Source organism: Juglans microcarpa x Juglans regia, chromosome 4D, assembly GCF_004785595.1.
Source record: "Juglans microcarpa x Juglans regia isolate MS1-56 chromosome 4D, Jm3101_v1.0, whole genome shotgun sequence".
Taxonomy (NCBI): domain Eukaryota; kingdom Viridiplantae; phylum Streptophyta; class Magnoliopsida; order Fagales; family Juglandaceae; genus Juglans; species Juglans microcarpa x Juglans regia.
In genome coordinates, this window is record NC_054600.1 from 25,225,765 (window position 1) to 25,249,988 (window position 24,224).

At 35.6% G+C, this 24,224-nt stretch overlaps 2 protein-coding genes across 5 annotated transcripts; both read left to right on the plus strand.

Moving 5' to 3' along the window:
• The first annotated feature begins 5,403 nt into the window (after window positions 1–5,403).
• On the plus strand, window positions 5,404–15,299 carry LOC121260239 (meiosis-specific protein ASY3-like). The gene is given in 14 exon segments (XM_041162074.1): window positions 5,404–5,532; window positions 6,304–6,382; window positions 6,956–7,402; window positions 7,404–8,225; window positions 8,557–8,782; window positions 9,869–10,008; window positions 12,488–12,552; window positions 12,672–12,821; window positions 12,898–12,922; window positions 13,048–13,118; window positions 13,120–13,178; window positions 13,661–13,752; window positions 14,368–14,548; window positions 14,998–15,299. Coding segments are annotated over 12 exon segments (2,202 nt in total). The 5' UTR covers window positions 5,404–5,532; window positions 6,304–6,349; the 3' UTR covers window positions 14,440–14,548; window positions 14,998–15,299.
• A 1,840-nt stretch (window positions 15,300–17,139) lies between these two features.
• On the plus strand, window positions 17,140–22,016 carry LOC121260593 (transcription factor PHYTOCHROME INTERACTING FACTOR-LIKE 15-like). Of its 4 annotated transcripts, none has more exons than XM_041162535.1 (7): window positions 17,140–17,363; window positions 19,431–19,494; window positions 19,575–20,556; window positions 20,635–20,736; window positions 20,809–20,874; window positions 20,964–21,029; window positions 21,114–21,750. In XM_041162535.1, the coding sequence occupies exons 2-7, from the start codon at window positions 19,439–19,441 to the stop codon at window positions 21,603–21,605; spliced, it is 1,764 nt and encodes a 587-aa protein (XP_041018469.1). In that variant the 5' UTR covers window positions 17,140–17,363; window positions 19,431–19,438; the 3' UTR covers window positions 21,606–21,750. The 4 variants fall into 4 exon arrangements, with proteins under 4 accessions (XP_041018469.1, XP_041018470.1, XP_041018471.1 ...); XM_041162536.1 differs by lacking the exon at window positions 17,140–17,363 and adding an exon at window positions 18,755–19,228; XM_041162537.1 differs by lacking the exon at window positions 17,140–17,363 and adding an exon at window positions 18,755–19,209.
• The last annotated feature ends 2,208 nt before the right edge of the window (window positions 22,017–24,224 follow it).

A 24,224-nucleotide genomic window follows, 5' to 3' on the forward strand; every position in this document is an offset into this window, starting at 1 on the left:
ATTAAAAAATCTATATATAATAAATAGTATACGTTTTTACAACCGAACGACAATGGACAATTAAGTTGCACGGAACACCTCTCTTTCTAGAAAGAAAAACTCTCACTTCTCTCTATAAAAGTTATTAATCCTTTATGATCAGTGTTTCAACTAAAGGGGAGGATGGAGCCTTGGCTCAAGGCTCCATTCTCGTCTTCGTTCATTTTTTAATACCTGTATGTATATAAGTTTCTTTGCTAGTATTTTTAATCCCTCATTTTCATCGGCTTGATTTTGGCCAGATCTATCGCACTTCGGCGACCGATAGCTTGTACACACCCCACCACACAACCCCCCAGCCGTCGATCTACCGGGACAAAGTGGATCCGCGACAAAAATCTCAACCCGTGATACTCACGAACTGCTTGTTCCGCACATGGCCATCACGTGCCCCCATGTCAAAATGTGTCCAATGGTTACACGCGTCGTACCAGTAGACTCGCTACATCAAGATCGTCTCCACGTGCTACCCCTATAAACTCGGTCAGCAGCAGTCCAAGCCATTCGATGCTGGTCTTCCTACTATGTTTTTGCTTTCCTTAACTGATGATCTTGAGGAAGGGGATACGAGTCTCTTCAGAAAATATCTCAGGACAATAAATTACAATGCACTTTCAGCTTCTACCGCCTCCAATGGTGGAATCATAGTTTGCACAATTGTGCAAACTGTAAAAATTGTCATTAAAGACAGGGCCCTTTTTTTTTTAGAATCAAATATTACTTTATTTACCATAAAGAAGCATGTACATCAAAATACAGAAATAAAATACACTCTTTAGTCATTGCAGTACACCCTTGAACAGCCCTCAACATCCACTTCTAAACTAGTTTGAATAAAGTCAGGAAGATGAAACCACTATTGAAGAGTATCTGCCTCAACCCGTGCATGCCAAGCCAGTTTATGTGCCATCTCATTTCCCTACCATCCAACATGAAGAACATCAAAAGATTGGAAATAAGATAACAATAACTGAATCTCCCTAATAATAGAGCTATAACTAAACTCTTGATCAGTGACTGATTGAATGGCTTCCATCACAATAAAGGAATCTCCTTCCAAGATCAAATAAGAAATTCCCACGTGAGAGATAATATGTAAGGCCCTTAAAGCCGCTAATGCCTCAATATCTTCTACCAAAAAAATTCATTCTTCCTTTCTTGACATGGCCATAATCGTTCTCCATGTGTCATCCCTCAAAACTGCACCCACTCCAAACTTATACTCCTAACTAAAAATGGCCCCATCAAAGTTCAATTTGAATTGTCCACTTAATAGAGGTTTCTAACACAACAAAGTTTGATGCTGAGGAACTTGTATACATTGTCATGCCAACAAATAACATTCAACATAGGAAAAGCAATTCCTCACAAAATCACAAACTGAAACTTCTGTATGCTGGAAAAGCTTTAAATTCTTAAATTTCCAAATACCCCAAACAACAACAACAAAACAAGAAAGAACACTTGATCATTAAGAGCCATAACTGCCCCAACCAGTTTATCAAATCGGGAGTGTTCATCCAAAAGATGTAAATCTTTTTCAAAATAATTTCCTACACTCTTGAAATATTAGAACAGTTGCATAGTACATGATAAACATCTTTAGACTCCATAAGAAAAAAATCACACACATCATAATCAATTATTCTACGATAGCGCAGTTGACTTTTAGTGGGTAAGCCATTATTACATGCTCTCCACAAATTTTTTTTTTTTAACTTTGTTAGGTAACTTCAGATGCCAAATATCCTTCCAAAAAGATGTATTAAAGTCCACATAAGAACTGCTTTCAACAACAGTAACATTTCTCAACTGAAGCACTAAATGATAGGCTGACCTCACATTGAACTAACCAATTCGTGTACAACCCCACACCATTTTATCAGCAGTCCAATGAGAAAATAATGGAACTTTAAGGATTTCAGAAGCTTCAAAAGGGAAAAATACCTGATGTATCAAATTTGTCCTCCATTGGCCCGGTTGTGAAGAATCTAATAAGTCGCTAACACATGCATCAGCAACAAGAACATTACAAGCAGTGTTAAATGTTTGGGTAGCTCGGCAACCAATTATCTGACCAAATCCTCACTTGTTCTCCTCTTGCAATATGCCACAAATGGCCAGACTGAATAACAAGTTTAGACTAAAAAATACTACGCCACACATAAGAAGGATTAGAGCCAATATTAAACGATAAAAAATCAGAATTTGAAAAATATTTAACCTTGAAAACCAAGTAAAAAAGAGAGTTTTCATGACTTTGCAAATGCCAGCCTTGTTTAGTTAAAAGAACCAAGTTAAATGCTTCCAAATCTTAAAAACCCATCCCCCTAGAAAATTTGGATCTACATAAACGTTTCCAGTTCATCCAGTGAATCTTCTTCTCTTGCTCTCGTTGTCCGCATAAAAAAGGAGCAATCAGCTCTTCTAAATCACGACACAATCCTTCTAGTATTTTGAAGCAACTCATGGCGTATGCAGGTATGGCTTGAACCACAGCTTTAATCAAAACCTCGCAACCAGCCTGCGATAGTAACTTTTCTTTTCAGCCTTGTAATTTTGCCCATACCTTATCTTTAATATCCCGAAGAGTGTTAATTTTGATTTGCCAACAAACAAAGGTAATCCAAGGTATCTATTATGAGTTTGAATAGAATCAACTCTCCAAAGTTCCTTGAGGGCATTTATTACTTCCACATTCACATTCCAACTAAACAACAACTCAGTTTTTTTTCCTATTCAATAATTGGCCTGATGCAGTCCCATAAAGAGACAATATATTCTTAAGATGCATATTTTCTTCCACTGAAGCTCAAAAAAAAAATAAATGACTAATCCATAGAGCTCTATTGCAAACATGAATCCCTTTCATCAAATGAAGTGATTCTGCCTGCTGCAACATTGATAACAAAGCCTCAGCATATATAACAAATAAATATGAAGAAAGTGGACAACCTTGCCATAAACCACGAGTCAGTGTAATTAAATCCGAATGAATCCCATTAATAAGAACCTTATAAGAAGTTGTAGTAATACACATCATGAGCAACCAAATAAATGTAGGAGCAAAGCTCATCTTAGACAATATTTTCTCTAAAAACAACCAATCTACCCCGTCATAAACCTTACTCATATCTAATTTAATCAACATACAACCTTTTCTACCCATTTTCCTTCTCCGTATTGCATCCACCGTCTTATAAGCCACCAAAACATTGTCTGTAATAAGTTGACCTAGAATAAAAGCACATTGAGATAGCGAAATAATCCTTGATAAAATCAGCTTCAAACGATTAGCTAGGACCTTGGCTACGATCTTATATACCACATTACATAAACTAATAGGTCTAAAATCTTTAATGTACTCGGGCTATCTTTTCTTTGGAATCAATATAAGATAGGTTAAATTCAAGACGGCTCCCTCTTGGTAGGGTATGGGTGGGCCAAGATTTTGGTCTCAAAACTTTTTTTTTTTCATTTTTGTATTGTAGTTGTTGAAATGAGGTGTTTGTTGGGAACCTCATGGTCCCTTCTCATGTATCTCATTTTCCGTATTTAAATGATATATATGCTTACTTAGGGAAAAAAAAAGACAGCCAACGTTTTAATACCCACAAAGCACTAAGCTATAAGAACTTAAAAGCCACTTGCAAGAACTTAGACCAAAACCGTACGAGCCGGTAAGAAATTAAGGACACGGTTACACACTTTATTAAAAAAGAAACAAAGTCATATATGTCTAACTACAAAATTCGAGAGAGATAAAAAAAACTGAAGGAAAGCTTAATGACGCTTAAAAGTAACTATAATGAAATTAAGGCCTATTGGGAGTTGTGTTAGGAACCTTAAAAGGTTTTTAAATAATTTTAAAAGTTATTTAATAAAAAAATTAGATTGTTTGAGTGTTACATATTAAAATATATTTTAAATATAAATAAGCTAAAAAGAACATTTGAGAAAAAATATAATTTTGATATTTTTTTTCAAACACGCTTTTCTAGATAATCTAGAATGTAATTCAAATTTTAAAAATACTGTCAACGGACGAAAATGTCTATACAATTTTTAGATAATTATAACTTTTAAAATTTTAAAGATACGATCATAATCTTTAAAAAAAATCAAATAATTGTCATTTCTACATCAGGTAACGCTTTTTAAATTTATTTCTAAACAAATGTAATATGTTTGAAAGTACTTTAAGCATATGGTTACTAAACAATAAATAATTTTTTAATAGTAGAAGTGTAGAACTTCTTGCATAAGTTATAAGTTATAAGCCATAACGCTATAAGTTATATTTTTCACTACAATTCTAAATATACACTAAAAAAATATACTAATAAATACTATTTATTAAAAAATACCAACACACCAAATTATGTTTTTAAAAATAATCTAAAACTTTAAAATATAAGCCGTAAACTTCTAAAGACCCTAATGTTAATTATGTTTAAAACAATTTTTAGACATCATTTTAGCCGTCATTCGGGATGGCAAGAAAGAATTGAAATAATTACAAAAAAAAAAAAAAAAAAAAAAAAAGAAAAGAATCTGGCCATTGCTAAAAGTGTCCATAGTCGGATTCAACGTTGAAGTGGCCGGATTTGGTGGCGTTCGATTGGGAGCAGTTGGATTCGGTGCCATTCCAACACTAAACTTGGCAAATTTGATTGGTTTTGGCTAGTTCCAACCGAGTGCTCGTCAGGGTGGTCTGCTACCAGCACTGGCGCCGAAGATGGCGGCAAACCACCGACAACCACCGAAACATCTTTTTTATAATAATAATAATAATAATAATAATAATAATTCAATTAATTTTAAGTTAATAGAACTTTAATCCTACGTGAGTGAACCTATTTTATCATCTAATAGAAAAGCTTTCTATTGTAGGATGCAAGAGACTTTGTATAGACCATGCCCTGATTTTGAGTTTAGATTTTTATTTTTAAATTTTAACGATAGTCCTACTTTCACAAATCATTTTGTATGATCGATTTTTATGTTATATTTTCGAGCAAGAATATTCTCTCATTAATAATCCAAATAGTCCAAGGAAGCCTACGAAGACGTCACAGCTAGTCAGCGACCTTAAAAAGTTAAGGGGGTAAATGAAAAAATTTAATCGTAAATGATTTTTTGTATTAAGACGAGCATCCATTTCATATAATTAATTAGAAAATAAATTTTATTAAAAATAATATTAAATTAAATTTAAAATATGAAGATTATAATATTAATACATAGATTGATATATAAATTTATTTGTACGCAACAAAATTCGGAATAAAATCGCCGATTTCACTAAGAGTAGTGGGCGCAATGCGCACCCCCATATAAAGTAGAACACCCAAGCCGTTGTGAGACACATGGGCATCGTAATCACTCAATAAAAGTTTTCCCGCGCGACTGTTAGGATCATTGAAATTTCACTATTCATCCAAGTTTCATGAAAATAGAACTCTTCAACTAGGCTATCTTGCGAAACAAGTAGTAAGCGATTTTCCCTTCGATTTTGTTTGTTTTTGTTTGAATTTCGATTTTGAGCAGGCAATTCTGTTTATCCTCAGATCTTATTTCCCTTTTTTTTTTTTTTGAAATGGAAATTTATGGTCGTGGGCTTGGTCTTGTTGATTTCGACTTTGTGCAGGAAATTCTGTTTATCCTTGAATCTTATTCCCTTATTTTGTCTGAAATGGAAATTTATGATCGTGGAGCTTGGTCTAGTTGATTGTTTTGTACTATTTTCTCTTGATCGCAGATTTCGGTTTATCTATGTTCTTTTATTAGTGTGATGATTAGCAAGAACATAAAGTTCTCGAGGATTTGGTATTCCCGAAGTGTATTCGCGCCATTTTTTTCTCAAATTCTTGCATCAACGGGACGGTAATTATGAATCCTTATGCGGAAATTGGGTGAGAAGAATAGATCAGGAACATTAGGGCTTACGCTCTGCATATTGGTGCGGGTTCATAGCCGATTGATTCAATGAACAATAGAGTAGTTCCCTTCGAATTATCATTTTCTATTTCCTTTATCACTTTGTTTAGTTGGTGAAAAACCTGGGATAATTCATTTTTTGAATCATATGGTTCATTTGTTGTAGACTCATTGCGCTGAATTCAGCTTAGGAAATTTTGATATCTTGTAAGATATACAGTTTAAATTATTTGAGTTGGCTACATTTTCTCACTAAGTAAACTGATCTTTATCGATTTGTGATATCTCCCACTTGCTTCTTCACCTAAATTGTTCTGATTACAGCTGCTGGAGGTTTCAGTTCAGTGTGTTCTTTGCTAAATTAGCAATAATGGAGGTTGGTGCAAACCAAAATCTACGACATGTAAGTACTGAAAATGTTGGATTTAGGGCTATAGTGCTGACAGAATGGTGTTTCAACCCAACTATTATGTCTCTCGGCTACAATTACTGCTTAAGCTTTTAGACTTTGTTCCCAGCATTTCCTTTCTCTTATTGGTGGATGGGAGCTTGCACATTCATTAGCTTGTGCATATGCTATTTTCTTTAGCTCTCAAATAATCACTTCCATTGATTTTGAATAATGGCGATTGCTCATGTAAGCTCTACTTGATGAACATATCGGTTGTACTTTGAATTCATCATGGTTATATTTGGTTGTAGATAATTGGATTTGTTGGAGACTCAGTTCAGCGTTATTCGGAAACCATGCTTTCACATAATTTTTTACTTAATTTATTTATCTTCTTATGGTTTGTGGATATGGCTTGGGAAGGAGGGTGCCTCTTGGCATTTTCCTTCACATTGAAGTCCATGAGAATATGGAAACTAATGGACAGGGAACTGGAATTCTCAGGCCCCAATAGATGTTACCACTTGCAACCATAGCAAGTTTTTTATTAAAATTGGATAATTGACATCTCAAAACATATTTCAGGATCGAATGAGTGATTGTCGGAGTATTGGAAGCAATTGTTACCCATCCAGCCAATCTAGGAAGATCTCTATTGGAGTTGTGGTTGACTCAGTCACCAAGAAAAAATCTGGACCTGCAAAGGAAGATAAGGTCACAGTGCTAGGTGCAGAAAAGATGAATCCTAATGTGGAGAATTCCATGGAAGTGAGAAAGAAGGGGCAAAGAGTCACAACTCCTGGTAAAGGGAAACCAACAGACACACTGGAGCAAGAGAGTTCCCCATGGATTACTACTAGATCACTTTACCAGCAAGCACATGTTCCAGAGACCGTTCTTCATGCACAACCAGCCACTAGTGGCTGTCAAAACAAGTTTAATGGACAAAATAATGAAATGGCAGCATGCTCGGTTCAATCTTTTGTGAACAAGACATCAATTCTACAACCTGGTGATGGCAAGCAGAAACACGTTTGATGGGTTTAGCTACAAAAGGAAGGGAGTGAAGGATGGAACCACAGAAATGATGGAGGAATTTACCTTTGCAACTACACAAGAAGTTGATGCGTCCAACAAAATGGCAATAGAGGATAAAGCAGGTAAAACAGGAAACAAGACCGAATCTTTGAGAATGAAGCTCTGGGAAATACTGGGAAATGTTTCTTCCCCTACAAATGAGTATTCAAACTCTCAGAGACATAAGGTTGGTGCCAATGATATAGAGCCGGGGCAGAATTTTGATCAGAAGGTCGGTACAGTTGCCAGGCGTGGACATAATTCAGATACAATAGAAACTGATTCTGAAGCTTCTGATCATGCTAGTACGAGACCTGTAACTCATACTTTGATCCGAAAAGGAGCACCACTGAAAGTGCAAATTAAGGTGACTACATGTGGTCCATCCACTGGTTACATGCAGAAGCACAAACAGAAGAACTTTTCTTTAGATGAAGGATGGTCGGGGAGAGTAAATAGTGCTGTCAATAGTGGTTCCTCAAAGCTTACGAGGAAGAACATTGAGAGTATTAGAGTTAAGCCACGCAAGATTGTATTTCCTAAAAAGGATATGACAGATAAGATTCAGGAAACAAGTTATAGGAGTGAAACAACAGTTCCTGCTGAGAAAACATTTTCACATGGCAATAAAATGGAAGATATTCATGATTGCATATCTGAGGATGAGAGAGAGTGGCTTGGACCGGAGAATAAAATCCTAGAGCAAAATTCGCATCAACCGCCATTGATAGACAAGGCCAGTCAGCAGGAGGAGTTCAAAAGTCCAGGAAATGGGGACTGACAAGAAGACATCGCAAATCTGTCTTTACAAAATGATGTGGAACCACAAGATACTTTCCAAAGTCCACGATTTAAAACGGCCATCTCAAGTTCTACCCCTACCTCAACGCCAAATACGGACCAACTAGTAGATAATTCCCATTCGTCATCTCCAAGAAGTGACCGACTGGTAAATGGTGTCAACAATCCTGCACCCGCAGGGAGAATAATTACCATGGGAGATATTCGTAGCTTCAGTACTTTGCAGACTTCAAATAGACAGACAGACTGTTATGGGTCAAATAGACAGACAGACTTTTTGGTATCCTTGTTTATGTTAGAGGTTATAGCGTTGCATTTTCGCCGGTTTCTTAGCTGAACTCTTGTCCTTCTGCCTTTTGTATTTCCTTATTGAACTTCAGGGTGATGCAGGGGAGCTTAAAAGTTCTCCACCCATGGAATCTGTGGCTGCTATTGAAGAGAAAGATACAGAAGATGATTTGTCTGAATCATCAGCTGAAGAGAGGGACTGTAAGAGTTTGGAAGAGGGTTCACCCATCATTGAAGCATATACTGGTACGTTAACTTTAAATGTTTGATAGAGATTCATATATACTTTTTGTTTCTCACTCCACTTAGACAACAGGTATTAATAAAAGTTGTATCTAAAGTGGGTAGCTGTAGTTAGTTGCACTTGATCTTCATTTCCTTGCAGCATGGATTTGTGTGCATTGAAAATTTGAAACTTGATATGCATGAGAAGAGTACAAGAAGCTAAAAGTGAAGTTCTATCCTAGAAAAGTTAATATAATTGGGCAGGATAATAAGCATGGCATCATAAAACAACATAAACAAATTTGAATTTCAATCTTGTTTACAACTTTTTGTTGCTGCTTTTGTGACCTTCATGATCATAACAGAGGTGATTGTGAATTATCCTCATTGTCAGAAGTTGTTAGTTTAAAGTAGCTGCTAAATTCTATCAAGATTCTCAATGGTTTGCTGGAAAAGATGCTGAAAACCTGTCACTTTAGGAGAAAAATGAAATCTGAGTCCAATCTTAAATTTTTATTGCTGATCAAAAGATAAACCGAGTCCAAAGCCATATCCCTTAACCTTTGATAGATTACTTTTCTAGACTTGAGACCAATGGAATGTGCAAGTGGTGCTCGATTTCAATTGAAGAGTGGGTAATAGACCTGGTATGAATGATTCCACTGAAACCTTTCATTAACATCATTCTCTCTAGGCTCTAGGTTACTGCACGTCATACTTCCTAAAAGAACCATATTAAAATGATCATCCCACTGCAGGACTGATTTTTATATTTCTTTAAATGATTAGCATCTTCCTTATGGACTTCAGTATTGCAGCCATTGCAATTTCTGTGATATATACTTTTCATATGAACCCTTTAATTCTTGATTGGTGACATTTGAGATGTCCAGAGTGAATATGAATTCTACAATCAACAAAATTTTTGTGTAATACATTCAAGAAATGTACATTATAGGAACCAAACTTAAACTTCTACTTTTCAACTCAAGCTTGAATGATAGCACCCTAATTAGCCGTGCTACAATGTATAGTTTATGGTGTCAGCACTACATATGTTCCTTGTAGAGTTGTGATAGATCTACTTTATCTAGCGGTCACCTGCAGGTTGCGGAGAAAGAGATACATTACATTCAGAACCCGGTGATGCCGATCAGCCAAAATTCATGCTCCATTCAACCAAAAGGCTCTGGACCTGTGAAGGCATTAGATTTGATAATATTAATCCCACCTCATCCTCTCCAAAAGGCATGGCTTCATCTCTACTTCGTTTCAGCTATAAAAAATTCTCTATTATTATATCCTTTCAATCTTGGTATATGTAACACCCCCTTCCCTTAAGCAATGAGTGTCACGTATTTTTCATAAAAATAAATCTGGCAAGAGATCTCAAATTTCATAAATGAAATTAAAAAATTTATTTTGTAGAAAATGTCTAATAAAATGTCTTCCAAAACATTAAATGAATAAACTGAAAATAATTCATGTCATAAAAGCATGTTTTATTTTAGAAAGTTTGAACTAAAATTTATTGCTCCTTCTATTCCTGGTCTACCTGCTCGTATTCATCATCCTCACCTGGGTGGTTAAAAACATGAAAACAAACAAAAATGAGTCGAAGACTCAGCAAGAAATCCATCACAACGTAAATATAATAAACATAAGGTTTTCATAAAAAATTTTCATGCTGAGAGTTTAAATCCATGACTGTTCATACTGATACTTATGCTATGCATGACTGATTTAACTGAAATAACTGACTGATTTGACTAATTTATCTGATTTAACTAATTTATCTGACTGGCCAACACACTTAACACTGTGTGCGAGATTGTTCACCGGCCCCACATCCCGCTACAGCAAGGGGAGCTGCTGATAGTATTCTGGCATACTATAGTGGACCACGATTGAGTTCGTGGCTTGCACATCCACCCTGAAACTGAACTGCATTGGTACTATGCATCTGAATGGTTATCTTACTAACTGATCTGATCTTATCTTGCACTGTTTTCATATGACATGAGTGGTTCATAAATAATTGGCTGGAAATGAACTGGCTTGAATAATACTTATTTATAAGCTGAACTGTGATGATCCTAATTTGTGATCAAATTACTTACCTCGCTGCGTTTCTTCTTAAATAACACTTCGTAACTTGACACCTATATGTAATAATAACTATCACTAAATTTGTTTGAAAACAAATAAGTACTAATATCCTACATAATTAAATTCACAATCTAAAATATAGTCAACAAATCTTTTGTTTAACCTTATAATCAATAAATCATAGTATTTAAATTACTTAAAATACTAATTTATAATTTAGTAGAATACTCGAGCTATTTTAAAATAATTCATAAAACTTAAATTCTTAACTAAGTTTCATTTCTTAACATAATTATTAAATCTGATAAGAAACCTAATAAATACTAATATTGTTTAAATATTCTTAACATAATAATTTTATTAAATTTTACTAAATAGACAAAGGAATATTAACAAAATATTAGCAAAATATCCTTATAAAATAGTCTTTGACTAATATATTTATTTAAGAAATCTGACTTTTAAAATGTTAAGCCAAATAAAATTAGTAAAACTGTTGTTGAAATAAAATAAGATCAAATCCCATTTAAAATACAAGTTCATTTAAAGATCATTAGAATTTGTAAGAGTTGCAATCGGGCCCATAACATAATATCATTACTACATAAGCCCAACAAAATATAAGCCCATCACACGCACATAAGGGACCTAGGGCCCAAGGGCCCATTAAGAACCTCAGGATTCTTCTAGAAACATAATACATGGTCAACCAAAAAAATAGAGTTTGAGAGATAGGGAAGGCCACTGCGACGGACTCACCGAGAGGGGGGGTATGCGACGGAGACGGGCTGCGCGGCGGATCTGGCGACAAGCGGGGGTCACGGCGGAGTAACTAGTGGCTTCTCTGTGGTGGTGCGACACCGAGTGAGGGAGAGAGAGATTAGAGAGAGAACTACGCTAAACCGAAAACTACCGAAAACAAGAGGAGGCTGGCGGCGGTCGAGGTCTTACCGGAAGGGAGTGGGTGTTTTGGGGCTGAGCTGGTCGGCAGTTTCTGGCTCCATGGGTGGTGCTCCGACATCCTATGGTGGTCGGCGGCGGTTGGGCAGAACCTAAGGCTTAAGCGAAATGTGTTGATCCTCTGGGTATTTCAGAAACAGAGGATTTTCGTGGGGTGGCTCACAAGTTTCTCCTCTCGTATACGGGGTAAGCACAATTTATAAGGGTAGACGATAGAGAAAAATAAAAGGAAATCTAGAGGAGTAGAGACGTGCATGTGTATGAGAGTGGAGACGTGCGGAGTGGAGAAAATTACTCATCAACAGAGTCGGTTTTTCATTAGAATGTTAACAACAAACACTGAGAAACGTACGGGTTTTGAGGTTTAAAGTGTTTAACTAAGAGGCTAAAAACAAGAAATGAGGTTCGGTGGAGATAGAGAAAAAATAAATTTTAAATTTCAAACCAAACTCTAGTGAACGTAAATCTGATACAATTTAGTAATTATTATTAAAACAAAAATCTAGTAAATTCAAATAAAATTATAATAGAAATTATTAAAAGAATCAATATAAAAATCTGATAAAACTATAATCATAATAATAATAGAAAAAGTTTTACTAGGAAATTTACTTATATACCCTAAATCCAAGACTAGTATGTTACAGTATATGTCCCGGGACTGGAGAAAGTAATTGGATCCACGAACCTTTAGAGGAGAGCCAAGAGGATGAACTGCTGAGGTTTTTATTCTCCCTGCTTTTCAAAGCCATAAAAAGTTTGCATTTAGTTTTGATCTAGTTTCCTGTTTTTGCGATCAATAATTAGTTGATGATATTTTTTCCACTGTTAACTGTTTTAGGGCTATCAAACTCTTTGCCTTGGAACTACAAAAAACTCAAAGCAAAATAAAGTCAGAGACCACAAAAAAATCATCTAGAATCCTAATGTCCATTTCTGATGGAATATATTTTCAGCTGCAGAACCTTGAGTCTCATATTCAGAAAGACGTGTAAGTATTTCAAAACAGATACGTTTCTCAGCACATGATAAGAGTTTCTTATTTGTGGTCTTGACAATGTTTTCTGAGGGAAGATCACAGCCCTCAGTAAATAAAAAAGAAAACGGGTTGAAGGGAAACTTGAAGGTAACATAAGTTGTATAAAAAAGACTTTTACCCTGATCGGTGGATTATTGCACTTGAGAAGCTTAATAGGTGATGTATTTATCATGCAGAGAAACGAAAAGAATTGAAGTTGATTCATGAAAATTTTAAAGAAGATATTAATCGGCATCTCCAGGACTACAGAAGCATTGGAAGGGCTGGAAACACACCACATAGAGCTTAAGGGGACCATGGAGAAGCAAAGTATGGCAAATCTTGTTTGTTGATGGACATTTTTTAATCGTTTCAATTCATCATCACAATGTTTTGAGTTGGCATTATCTGTCAAAGTAAAGGTTTGTCTTAAGATATCAAGCCATCATTGCAATGTCTTCAATCTATCATCTTTGCAAGCTTCTTGTCGTTTCTAATTGTTAGTCATTGTCTGATACATGTAGCAGCTGGTTACTCTGCTTTCAGGGCTTCCTTATTCAGTTGAGAAAAAAATCATGGAATTGAACCCAACATGAGTTTTAGCAGCTACTTCTAGTTAAAAAAAGAAAAGGAAAGAACAACAGAAGTATCGACAGTTCTTTTTGAAAAAGAGCAATGCTTCTCGTAACACCACCAATGCAACACTCAAATAATACCACACTGATGTGTCAGACATGTATTCGATATTATAGTATCTTGTAGACAAACTTTATGCAGAATTCTGTTATTATTTTTTTACTTCTCATTGACAGAAGCATCACACCGGAAGCTTCTCTTGCAAGTGGAAGAAGCTCTTGAAGCCCAACTTAATGATGCCCAAAGAAGAATCGCAGCCATCCATGAGGCAAGTTTTGTGCTGCTTTTTAAATACTTCGTTTCTAACTGTTTCAGCCATAATATTATCTGGATATTGTGTTCCGTGCTTCTTTGGAAGAATGGTTATATAGTTAGCGTACAGTAAGTATATATTTAAAATCATATGAAGCACAATATCCAAGCTGGTGGCTGATGTAGTGATTGCGTATCTCTTTAGTGGATTTCACCATCAGTTGCTCTGAAATAAAAGTGACTCGTCTTATGGTTCTTTCCATGAAGCCAACGTGCTCGGGCTCACATGGAACTTCTCCTCCCATATATTAAAGTACCCCCCCCCCCCCCATTTTTGTAATTAGACTAATTAGATTATGGTCGCAAGACGCACTACACACATTTAATTTACCAAGAAGAATAATGCAGTTGCTTTTCTATGAGTATATTTTATGCAATGGTTATCTGGCAAAGTTAGAGCTCTAATCTTTTTACTTTGAACCTAGCCTAAGGCTTACTCATTAAATACCAGCATTCTAATATTCTGTTCATAAGATATGAGCGCTTATATTGTAGTTAATTGTATATAGTCCATAATAATAAGACAGTGCTTATGCATATAGTATAGCTTATTTGGTTGAACTCATTGCAGTTGGCAAGAGGAAAGACGCTCCAATTGAAAGGCGTGATATCATTGTGTTTGAAGGATGGCATTCTTAGTTGAAAGGATTTCTACTGCTATCTAGGAAGACGGACTTCGGCTAGAGTTCAAAGAGTCCCGAGGACATTCATCCATGCTTAGAAGTGACCATCCAAGCCTTTGCATCTCGTAGGTAACCAACATTGTCCTATTACTTGCAAATTTATCTCTGATCTTTCTCAATTATACTTTTTAGTGTACGGAAAACCCCAGTTTTCTCCCCAGTGGCGATAATGTCTTTTTGGTTTTTTGGTCTGTGTGAGAGGTGTTCTTATTTTTAGAAAGAAAGATTATCCCGTTAACTATATAATATAAATAATTAAATTTACTTTTTTTTTATTAGTTTAAATTTTTTAGATAAAAGTGATTTCATATGATTTTATAATAAAGATATTGAAGTCGAATCTTGACTCTATATTCTACTCATTTAATTAAATACTTCATGTGTTGAGCTCTTTTATTAAGAGTGAGTTTGACTCACATGTAAGGAGTGTTAACGATATAATATAAATAATTAATTGTTTTTTCATCAATTTAAACTTTAGAGTAAACGGTCATTTTACCCCTCTAACAAAGTGTTAGGGGTCGAGAAGGTGCTGGCAAGGTGCTGTGTTGTATGCAGAAGAAGAGGGAAGTAGCAGTTAGCCGTCGGTGTTCAATTGTTATTAAGGGAAGGAGGAAACGGTGTCGTGTTGTAATCGAGGAAAGAATTAAGTGGAACTCTGCCGTTTAGCTTTATGGTCTGTTCTGTGAATAAATAGAACGCTGTCGTTTTAGCTTAATGGTCTGTCATGTGAAAAAATAGGACGTTGTCGTTTTGTAAGAGTTGGGTTTTGGAATGTTGTAATACGATGCCGTATAATGAAGAAGTATAAATACAGTGAGTCGAGGGAAATTCCTCTCGATTCTCTTTACTCTCTGCTCTCTAACTCTTCTGGAGATTGACCATCTCGAATCAGTCAAGCTTGGGTCCATTACCCAAAATCATTCACCAATCAATATAAAAAATGTATTTGGCATAAAAAAGGAAGGAAAAGTAAAATGCTTTTCAAATGGAACACTGTCTGAGTAAAAGCCGGTAGTTTTTTTTTTTTTAATTGTATTTGTGCTTTTAGGATTCGAGTGGTAATTTAGAAATTGGGGGAGACTCTAATTGTGTGCAAGTGAGTAAAGGAGTGGTAATAAAATTTGCTTGCAATATGTTCTTGCTATATCTTAATTGAGTCTCCGTCTCCCATTTAACTGCGTTGAATTTGTATTAAGTTTAGGTTGCATTTGGTTGTAAGACTCAGTTGAGTTCAGTTAAATTTTAAACTGAGTTTAACATCTAAAAATTCAACTCTCAAATTATTAAATTCATCTCAATTCAAAAACTTATTACACGTGAGATCTATACTATTTTTTAACTTAATATATCTTTATACGTGAAATTTACAATATTTTTTAACTTTCCATAAAAAATATTAAACTCATCTTAACATTTAAATACACTTTAAACTTAATTTATATAGATTTTATATAACTCACTGGACAATTTAATTCATTATTATTTATAAAGAATTAAATTAAATTCAACTAAACATTCAAACTCATCCTCAATAATGTTATAATTGTGTTTCAGAACCATTTCTTCGATGCCGTTAAGTAATTAAAATCTAATGATTTCGGACCACGCATACGACTTTCATTTGTGCTTAGGACCGTCACTAGCTTTGCTTGGAACGTAAGATCTGACAGTATCGTAAATGTCCAGTATTCATGTGGGACATTTCAGGCCCAAAGGACAATGACGTTAATACAACGTTTTCATTATTGTGAACTGTTTAGTTACCACAATTTGTGGACAATATGCAGGCACGAAGCACCCAAACCAAGGAGAGTGAAAGGGGAAAACGATTGGTTCACAAACTAAATATCCAGTGTTGTTGTTGAATCCTTTTCATCTCCATTTCTGGAGTCTGGTGGTCAATCCGGAGAAGTCGTTTTCACGTCTGGGATGATTTTTCTTTTTCCAGACCGATTGGTCATTTATGAAGTAGCTATAACAAACTGTGGACGATAGACAAATGCTACTCTGACAGGCTGTTGGGTCCGTTTGATCCAGATAAATTTTTATTTTTTTATTTAATAATTAAGAAAATATTTTTTAATAATATTATAAATAAATATTTTTTAAGAGTATAAAAAAAATAAATAAAAACATTTTTAAGGAACCGTCTCGTACTACACTGCTTGTGGAAGGTATGCCCACACGCCGCACCCAAAACAAAGGTCCTTTTCTTCAGTTGTTTCTTTTTTTGTGTGGCCGGCTCGTTTGTCCTTTTATCTATGTATGGAACGAAAGAAAAAAAGTACATTTACGCAGACAAGAAATCAGATGGGCACGTGAAGTCCACCGGGAGTACCACGTGAAAGACACTTTTCATCGGAACGGAAAAGGCCTCTCTCCCTGAGATTGTGAATTTGACATGATGTTTGAGGGGAGATAGATACAATGTATGTTTAAAATGTCATACATTCGTCCACGTGGGTATGTTTAAATGTAAGATTGCTCTATTTTTTCTTCCCTAATTTGTTTAATAAATCCCGAAAAGCGGGTAATGGAACAATATTTTTATGTCGTGTCCTTATCATAGGTACGACAAGATAGCTATAACGATGAACATGTCACCTCGCCATCAATCTGTAGTTTGTAGTTTTGTGGAGTACAAAAGCGAAGAACAATAGTGGGTTTCATGGCTGAATCCACTTCCAGTGCTGATCTCTTTGGTTTCGCATCAATATGTGTCAAAGTGGTTGTGATTAAAAAGGTTTGGTCTATATTCAGAAGAGTCTCCCAATAAATGGTCCTCAGCTCTTTCCTGCCTGTCAAAAATCAAATATCTAGAGTACCTGCCAAGTGCCGAGTTGGTACGATTAGAGAACCTAGTTATAAGCTCAAGACTGAGGTAACTCTGAATACCCTCTGTTTTTTCATTTTTTCAGAAGTTGCTTGATGATGCTCTGTTTTTAAAGAAGATGATACATGTTTACGAGAATCACGAACTCCAAGTGTCTTCGATCATAAGAAACCAGCCCTCAGTCCTCACCATATGTTGGTTTCTTCTACCTACTCTGTTACCTGCCCTTGATGAGTGTAAAGGAGGATCTTACATTTTGTTCAGAGCAATATCCAACATATGCTTCGTCTACTGCATCAACCATCTGATTCTCTATACCGACGATCTCAAACCATAATCTTTCTGTAGTAGAACACATTCTGCAAATATAGTCTACCCGAGGAGGAAAGAGTGCTCATTTACAAGTAGGGATGACTCTAATAGGCAATAGATCCTTTTTTTTAATTTTTTTTTTTTTTTTTTATAGAAATAAACTTCATTTCATTCAATTAATCCGAAGTTATAACTGTAACTAATCAATATAGAAAAAAAACTTAGATTATCAGTCAAACTACTCATCTGTTAGGAGCTCCTTCCGCCCACAATTTTTTTTGTGACGAATATTGTCTTAACTTCTATACTCTCTCGTGATAATAGAGAAAATACTTTGTAAAAACAGAACTAAACGATCCTACCCTTCAAAAGAGGCAAGGTAACTATTGTCCCTTCGTCCTCCAAAGGCGGTGAGGTAACTCATATGCTATGGACGTCAAATCTAATAGCATATTTCTTTTATTTTCTCGCACAAATAAAAACACTGCAGAAAACGAAATACACTTGACAAAGTAGGCTGCAATAGCCCTTTTGGTTAGCCTTCTTCATGTAAAAGGTCCCACTCCTCCCTCATTTACACAAGTTTTTGTTCATATTTGGTGTTTTCTGCAATGGTGTGAGAATGCTTGATTCTATTATCTGGATTAATATATATATATATATATATATATATATGGAAACTGACATTGAACCATCATATATTATTTTTCATTTAATAACATTAACTTTAATTACAGTGTTGACAGAGTGACTCAACAAGAATAAACCTCCACCCAAAAATTATATATGAGTTTATTAGTACAGTTAGAAAGTAAATTGTCTTACCTGAGTCTAAAAAAAAGGTACATACACACCTGTTAAAAGATTTCTTCAAGTTCGGATACCTCAAGAGAAAGATTAAGATATACACGTTTAAGTGATTTTTATATAATTTATTATACATTTAATACTACTAGAAATATTTATACGGGCTAAAATATATGTTTAGGACCTATTTAATTTGTCTTTTTTTTTTTTTTTACATGAAGTCTTTAAGTTTAAGTAAAAACTTGAAACCCTCGAGTTCGCATAAAAATTTAAGGAGACCGTGATAAGAACAAAAGGTGAAAAAACCTTGCTGTATTACAACGTTGTTTAATCATTTAGTTTTCCAACTGAAAACTCCTAACACTGGACTCTATAAAAAAGATCGGGAGGTGGTTAAATTTTGCGGACCCCATTTTGGTGGAATCTCCACTTCATCTTGACCAAGGAATCTCCACCAACTCTCGTGATTGGCGTCTGTTCAGACATGACTGGTTCAAATTAAAACCTATGTTTGAAATGTTGGTTACTAGAATTTGAGTGGCAGAACTTCATGTGAGATGCCGTGTGTGGCCTATGTATTAGCCAAAGATAAAACTGAGGAAAAAAAAAAAAAAAAACAGAGAGAGAGAGAGAGAGATGGCGAGGCCTATAAATTGAGACCATGTGAAGATCTCTTTCAAGTTGACTAACTGGGGCTCTCTAGTCTATCTTCTTCTTTCGCTTCTGAGTCCTGCAACAAAGAAAGGGTGGGTGACAAAAAAGGAGTTGCAGTAAGGAAGATAAGATAGTCTCAGGTATTCTGCAAATATATAACATGGATATCTAAACTATACTAGTTTAACATCTTGATGTGGTGTTGTGGAGGCTTCAAATGATATGTGGTTGCACTAGGTTGCATTTAGGAGTATATGGCAGCCTAATAATGGCTTAATTTTTAGTGCCCTTTATAGTTAAGTGTGTTTCCTTTTAATTTCTTTCAACTTTGTTCAATGGCAGAGGACAACATGCTTGAATCAACACGACCAAGGATGACATGCCGTTTACCTACTCTAGCTCCCATGTAATATTTTATTTAATTCTCTTTGCAGATGCCTTCTCTTTTTATATGGAATCATGATTTTAACAGGGTCTGCAATGCAGGTTTGAGGATGACTGTATGGAGCTGGTGTGGGAAAATGGTCAGATTCTTATGCGAGGGCGATCAGGTAGAGCTCAAAAGGGTCATTCTTGGACTGGTTATTCTTTATCCTCCTCCAATGCTCAGGCAGAAAATGGAGAGAATATGCACACAAAGAAAGCAAGGTTAGAGACTATTTGTTCGACTCTGAATGACACTGCTCTCTTAGGTCGCACGGATTCTGATATCAACTCTACCGATAATAATAATTCTTCACAAACTGGTTATCTTGAATCATCGCCCCAATTATATAAATTCAATTTGGAAGACAACAAAGGCAAGAGGGAGGACAAGAAGTCCAAACATTCCAAACGTTTCCAAGAACCGGAGCTTGCTACCTCTGGGTATTCCCGATCATCAGAAACAGTTTTAGGACCAAAACTGAACTCAAGCAAGACCTTATTGCCAATGGGTACTGAACAGCACACGTCAACCTTACCGGAGCGTGATTCTCAACCTGATAAGAAATATGGAGCAGTGAAAATCTCTTACTCACGATCTGCAGCTATTCTCAAAGCTAATAGTCAGAGCAGCGGTGTGACAAGGCCAACAAGTAGTCTGGTTTTTACAGGAGTTCAGGAGACGAAATGTGGCAACGATGAGAGGCCTCCTCCTCTGGGTGGTAGAAACGCTCTTGAATCAACAGTGATTGAACGGGCTACTACTTCAAAAAGTGTAACAGGTATTCAGAATCAAGCAGAAGCAGAGCTTCTACCACCTGTTGCCAAGACAAAGGAGCCACTGCCTCGTGAGCACTCTGAAGCTTTTGGAAACCAAACCTCGAGCTTAGCAGAAAATACACGAAAAGGAAAGACCGATGTGAAGATTTTAACTAAGCCACCCGTTACATCTTCTTCAGTATGCTCACTTGGAGCTTCGAACGATCCATCATATTCTTTGAGGAGGACGTACGAGGAAACTGAGTCGTCGGCAGGTCCAAGTGAGGTAAAAGGGTAAAGGTTCATGATCATCCCTTTATCCGCACCCGTCTCCATGGCTTAAAAATCTCCAACTTTACTGCAGAATGTTGAAGAACCGCAGGGTTTAAGAAAACAGGCGCCTGGTCGTAGCTGTACTGGTGGCAAGAGAAGCCGAACTGCGGAAGTTCATAATTTGTCTGAAAGGGTGAGTGATGCCCCTAGCAACCCCCCACTAAAAAAAAAAGAAATCTTACTCCTTTGTGGTGAAAATTTGCAGAGGCGAAGAGACAAAATTAACAAAAGGATGCGTGTATTAAAAGAACTCATACCGAATTGCAATAAGGTTGGAATCTGCATTATATTGCAATACGGTGCTTTTTTAAGGTTTTTATTTTTTCAGTTTGTTGCTAATTTCCGCCGTATGTCTCCAAGGTGGATAAAGCTTCAATGCTTGATGAGGCCATTGAGTATCTGAAAACCCTACAGCTTCAACTACAGGTAAATTTTCTAATGGCTTCTGCGTCAACTGCATGAGTACTATGATATTGAAACGCGCACCCTATCTTTTGTGTCTTGAGGCAGATTATGTCGATGGGAAATGGTGTTTGTATGCATCCAATGATGTTACCTACTGCAATGCAACATATCAATGCAGCACATTTGACACATTTCTCTGCCATGGGTGCTGGGATGGGTATGAGAATGGGCATGGGAATGGGTTGCGGCCCAGCACAGTTCTCTACATCACAAGTAGGAGCCACTGCTCTGCCTGGGATTACAGGAACTAGCTTTCAAATGCTTGGATTTCCTGGTCAAGCATTTCCCATGCCAGTTTCACACCCATCCTTCATTCCTTCGCTAGGAAGCCAACCTATCCAATCAGTTCTAGCACATGGCATCTCTGGAGCCTCCCCACTTGTAGAACATCTTGGTTCTGTTCCCCTAACAGGTTCAGAGGATTTCAGTCAGAACATCTACTCAGAAAAGATTAACCACGGAAATACAGAATCCTCAAAGATCCAAACATCAAGGTGTGAGCATTCACTTGCAAGACATGCATATTTTTTCCCTTGAGGTTAAAAAGAACCATTTGAAGGATAAGCAAATGAATTCAGCCACAGATTGTTTCCAAGGTCTTGTTCCAATGAATGTCAGCTGTAGAATAGGAAAAAAATGATTTCATACTAGAAGAACCGCAGCTATGGAGCTTGACTTAAAATTTCTGTCCTGGAAATCAAAGAAAATCCCAAACAATGTAATAAATCCTTTATAACAGTCCATTGGCTTATCATTTGGCATTGTTTTAATAAAACATATCTTATTTTGTTATGGTTTTATAGATTAACTGAAATGCTCATGATTTCTAATTCATGCAGCTTGCACTTTCCATCTGTCCAATAATAACCTATTGAAGAAGAAGATGAAGATAGTGCCAATGAAATTGCCTTTTCTCCTTTCATACTTTGTTTCTCAAGCCAATCATCACAAAAAGGTTCCTTATAGTTTGACACGGGGGACTCCTTGATGGTGATTATTTATGTAAATGTAATTTATGTTGGGTTAGGATTAGATGAGTTTGTATTTAATTCGAATTATGGATGAATGTAATTTTAATAGGACTCTAGGATTGCATCTGATAAGGATGAGTATTTATCCGATAAGGATGAGTGTTTGAATTGTAACTCTTATCAAATCTTGTTAATATTATAAGATAAGAGTCTATAAGAATCATAGGCATGTTTCGAGTCTAAGAGTTAGTTGAAGAGATAAGGATGCAAGCTTTATTGAAGAAATTGAAACTGATTTGAACTCGAGGCAATCAAGAAGAAGTGATCTAGTGCGAGATGTTTGCAAATAGTGAGAAACGTATTTGACTGAGATTCTGAATAAACCTGTCGGTAGAGTCATTCTCCAAATCAATCACAACATTGTCTATTTGTTGATGAGTTGGTTGAGGGTTTCAAGTGACTTGAATAGCACATATTCACAAGTATTGAGAGTTTGAAGATCTAGGTTGAATTTCAAGAGATCGTGCAAGAGAAAATTCTTGAGAGAAAGATTTTCCAAAAAGCTCAATTGTGGGATTGAGTGACAACATGCTTCGAGGGGGAGTTGCCGTATTCAAGTTCAACCATTGGAGGTTTCAGTAGGAAAGACAAAGATTGGAGAGTGTCAGAGATTCTGATTATCTACTGCAGTAGAAGACAAGTAGGTCGCGTGTCTTGGGTAAATGTGTCTAGTTACAAAAGTTTTGTAAACGTTTTACTTGTAATACTCTCAATCGATAAAATTGGCTTTCTTGGACTTGGTTGCCCCGTAGGGTTTTACCTTTGAGGAGTTCTTCAAAGGGTTTCCCTTCGTATTCAAATTATTATGTTAATGCTCTTAATATTTTATATTAGTTACTAATCAGTGCTAATAGCTTTTGTTTAGTATTAACGTGAATAATCAGAGGTATTTGGAGAATTTCAATTTATATTCAGATCACAAGTTCATCAGGATATAATCAATTTTATCTGATGTTCCCAGAGACCCAGGGCTCTTTAACCATCAATAACATAGGCTCTTGTCAGTTGAAACAATGTTGGAATGACATGGTTTGAGATCCCCTAGAATTACCTTGGTTTTTGAGAGAGAGACACAAGGGGTGAGCTTTACAACATTATCAAAAATATATTACTGTCCGTTGTATAGTATATAGGACTTGTATATTGTATTTATCTCTCACCAAAATCTACCTAGAATTGAATTATAATAGCAATGGTAGCACATTCTACAACTTGGAGCGTTTCTTTCAAATAAACAAGAGAAGTGCTACTACACTCATAGAGATATCTCATAAAAGTAATTTTATAAACTAACATGATTCCATATGATAAGTTAGATATATTTTACAATAAAAATAACTTTATAATCTAACATATCATATTAAACCACATTGATTTGTAAATTTACTTTTGTGGCTAATGCATTTCTCAACAAGAAATGCATTTGCACTGACTTTGGTAAGACGAATATTTATATCGATTTCTTGTCAATATGGGAGACTACAAATTGATATGACTTAATATAATATGCTAGATCCACTTAAAAGTGATTTATAATCTAACATATCATATTAAGCTGTATCAATTTAAATTTTTAATTTTTTTTTGTTTTTGTAAGATTCCTTTGAAGACCAAGTATTTCTCTTTTTAAAAAAATACATAAGAGGGTTGAAGTGCTTTCCGAGAGGGGTTGCTGTTAGTGTAAAGGAGTTTCCCTTCTATGATAATTAATTGACATGAAAACTACTTTTATGCCCACATTAACTACTATGAACGAATAGAAAGGAAAAGAATAATACCATAAAGGATGATGGTTTAATGGTTCTTAGATTACTTCTATGCAATCTAGCATGTACTAGGTTTTAGATTCATCTTCATGCGGCTTAAACTATTAATATTAGCCGACTAAATATTTATTAAATTTCCTAAAGGGACTAGAGTTTATGCTATTATTGTTATAACTAAAACTCGAAAATTGAGAGTGTTTGCAACTTCTAGCTATCTAAGGCTTCGTTTGGATAGTGAATATTCTAATACTATTTATTATTTTATTATTATTTTTATATATTTTTATTATTTTTTATTACTATTCAATATTTTATCATTATCTTTTCATAACTATTCACAGAATTTTGAGATCACCTCA

Coding starts and splice junctions, on each gene's coding strand:
- LOC121260593 (XM_041162535.1), top strand. CDS start 19,439: ATGCTTGAATCAACACGACCAAGGATGACATGCCGTTTACCTACTCTA. Junction 20,875..20,963: donor TCATACCGAATTGCAATAAG/GTTGGAATCTGC, acceptor TATGTCTCCAAG/GTGGATAAAGCTTCAATGCT. Junction 21,030..21,113: donor CCCTACAGCTTCAACTACAG/GTAAATTTTCTA, acceptor GTCTTGAGGCAG/ATTATGTCGATGGGAAATGG.